This window comes from Sceloporus occidentalis, unplaced genomic scaffold (assembly GCF_023333645.1).
Source record: "Sceloporus occidentalis isolate IW3139 unplaced genomic scaffold, rSceOcc1.0.p SCAF_2, whole genome shotgun sequence".
NCBI classification, from domain to species: domain Eukaryota; kingdom Metazoa; phylum Chordata; class Lepidosauria; order Squamata; family Phrynosomatidae; genus Sceloporus; species Sceloporus occidentalis.
Window position 1 is genome coordinate 105,944,878 of NW_028316982.1, and position 2,712 is coordinate 105,947,589.

The 2,712-nt window shown below is 56.5% G+C and overlaps 1 protein-coding gene across 1 annotated transcript; it reads right to left on the bottom strand.

Annotated features, from left to right (window-relative positions):
- Positions 1-1,274: 1,274 nt before the first annotated feature.
- LOC149318829 (2-aminoethanethiol dioxygenase-like) lies at positions 1,275-2,246 on the bottom strand. The gene has a single exon (XM_089510533.1). It carries the CDS (start codon positions 2,176-2,178, stop codon positions 1,369-1,371), a length of 810 nt encoding a protein of 269 aa, XP_089366659.1. The 5' UTR covers positions 2,179-2,246; the 3' UTR covers positions 1,275-1,368.
- Between the last annotated feature and the right edge of the window lie 466 nt (positions 2,247-2,712).

Genomic DNA, 2,712 nt, shown 5'->3' on the forward strand with positions numbered 1-2,712 from the left:
GTGCTACTAGGAGTTGTGGGTGGAAAAAGAACCACAACTCATCCTTGAAAAAATAATTGTACATGTCCCATTTTGAGAGGTGGGATTCAAAGTGTGCGTGGGGCTGGGGACAACAATGACCAGCTGTCCTTCTGTTACTCTTTTTTGTAAAGAGGCACCACATTTGCAAACCTGTCCTCAATGGACTTCTCTTCAGGATCACACCAAGCCACAGTAGTGGCACATGCAGGCCTCTCTCCAGACAGACTGAGGTGTCCTTGAGGAATGTGGGCATTGTGCAAAGGCAGTGAAACCTCAGTGCAAGACCAATTGTTGTCACAATTATGATTACTCAAAAACCATCTGTCCTGGGAAAAAGGCTGGATTAGTGTGGCTTCAGTGCAGCAGCTCTTAAACCATCTTGGTGCAGGACCTATGCTGTTTGCACAATCGTTCAAAAACCCACTATGCCTTGGGAAAAGGTAGGATTATTGCGGCCTCAAGATCCTCAGTATGGCAGCTCTTAAACCATCTTGGTGCAGGACCTGTGTCACAACCACCACCAGTAGTGGCACATGCAGGCCTCTCTCCAAACAGGCTGAGATGCTCTTGAGGAATGCGGGTATTGTGCAGAGGCAGTCAAATATTGGTGCAAGACCTAGGCTGTTGTCACAATTACGAATGCTCAAAAACTATCTGTCCTGGGAAAAGACTGGATTAGGGTGATTTCCAAGATTCTCAGTGTGGCAGTTCCTAAACTATTTTGTTGCAGGACCTATGCCATTGTCACAGCCTGGTAAAAAAATGGGATTATTGTGGCTTCAAGATCCTCAGTGCAGCAGCTATTAAACCATCTTAGTGCAGGACTGATGCTGTTGTCACAATCACGCAAAAAGCCACATTATGTCCTGGGAAAAGTGGAGATTATTGTGTCTTCCAGACCCTCATTGTGACATCAATTAAACCATGTTGGTGCAGCACCTACAGTGTTGTCACAAGTGCTCAAAACCTCATTATGCCCTGGGATTATTGTGGCTTCAGAATCCTCAGTGTGGCCGCTCTTAAACCATCTTGGTGCAGGACTTGTGCTGTTGTGACATTTGCCCAAAAAAGCCCCGTTGTGTCCTGGGAAAAGGTGGGATTGTTGTGTCTTCCAGATTCTCAATGCAGCAGCTCTGAAACCATGTTAGGGAGGAGGGCCTCGCATAGACCTGCCCATCCCTTCTGTCTTTCTGGGAGAAATACCCCCCTTTGCTGGGAAGGAGAAACAGAGGTGCCCTGCTGTGTTCTGGAGGATGCCACCCATCACTCTCTGGAGGGCATCTGGAGGAGGGGGTCCTATTGGTCTCTTGTCCTGGATGCCGAGGCTTTGCCCCTCGCCGTCTCCTCTCAAGGGGAGACCTGGGGCCCCGGGTAGGGCTCCCCTCCGCACCAGAAGCCCGGGGCCTGCGGGGTCTCCTGCAGCCAGAGCTCCTTGGGCAGCCCCGGCTGGGGGTCCTGGTGGTCCGGCGGAGAGGGGGGCGGCAGGAGGAGCCCCTGCCCGTCCAGGAGGCGGTAGTAGTGGCAGTCCCGGCCGTGGTCGGGGTCGTAGGGGGGCGCCAGGATGTCGAGGAAGGCGGCGGGGCCCGGGCCCACGGCGTCGATCTGGTGGAGGTTGTCCGCGTCCGGGGAGAGGAGGCAGGGGGCCGAGGAGGGCGTGTAGAGGCGGTGCGAGCGGAGCAGGGCCCGGAGGCGGCGGGGGTGGCGCTGGCAATGGCGGGGGTCTTGAGGCGCAGGCTGCCCGGGGGCTGCCCCCCCTTCGGGGAGGGGGTCGAGGCAGGCGATGCGGAGGGTGCCGTAGAGGACCTTGAGGAGGCCGTTCATGCCCGGGTGGTCGTGGAGCGGGATGCAGGCCCCGGCGCTGAGCACGAAGACCCCCATGCTGAAGCCCTCCGTCTCGCAGATGTGCATGTAGCTCACTGGGGGCTGGCAGGGGCCCGGCACCGCAGAGGGGCCCCGCGGGGACAGGCGCAGGTCCTCCGCACGGACCTCCCCCAGCAGATCCCGGAGGCGATGGAGGTCCTCCACCGAACGAGGGCCGTCCCCTCCTCCTCCTCCGCCGCCGCTGGAGGCGCTAGTGCTTCCCGGGGGGCGGAAGGTGAGGCGGGCCTGGCGGGCCACTCGCTGGATGAGGGAGGCCGCCATGTTGTCGCGGGGCATCCTGGCGGCGGCGCTGGCGACGAAGATGCCGACGACGACGCCTTCTGCCCCCGTCGCGGGATGGCTGCTGGGATGTGCGCATGAGCGACGGATCTCCCTCTCACTTCCGGCGTCGACGTCATTTCCCTTCGTCACTTCCCCCTTTTTAACCTTGGCACTCTGGGAAATGTAGTTCTCGCCCTCAACTCTCTCCCCCCCCCCATCACCACATACATTTTTTTGGTCCAAATCACACAGCAGAAATAAACCCCTCCCTCCATGTTCGCTAAGGTTAAAGGCACAAGACTCCAGTGAATGTGGAATAACCGCAAATAACAAAAAAGACTTTTTTTACCTGAGATCACGCCTCTCTAGGAATCTCTTGGTCTTCCAGTTCAACCTCTTTCAGACATTGACCATAGAGTTGCACTGGAAGAGCTATAAATGCCTAGTGGAGTGTCTTCTCTAGGAATCTGTAGGTCCTCCAGTGTAACTCTGTGGTCAACTTCTGCCAAACACTGACCATAGAGTTGCACTGGAAGAGCTATAAATGCC

Coding starts and splice junctions, on each gene's coding strand:
- LOC149318829 (XM_089510533.1), bottom strand. CDS start 2,178: ATGCCCCGCGACAACATGGCGGCCTCCCTCATCCAGCGAGTGGCCCGC.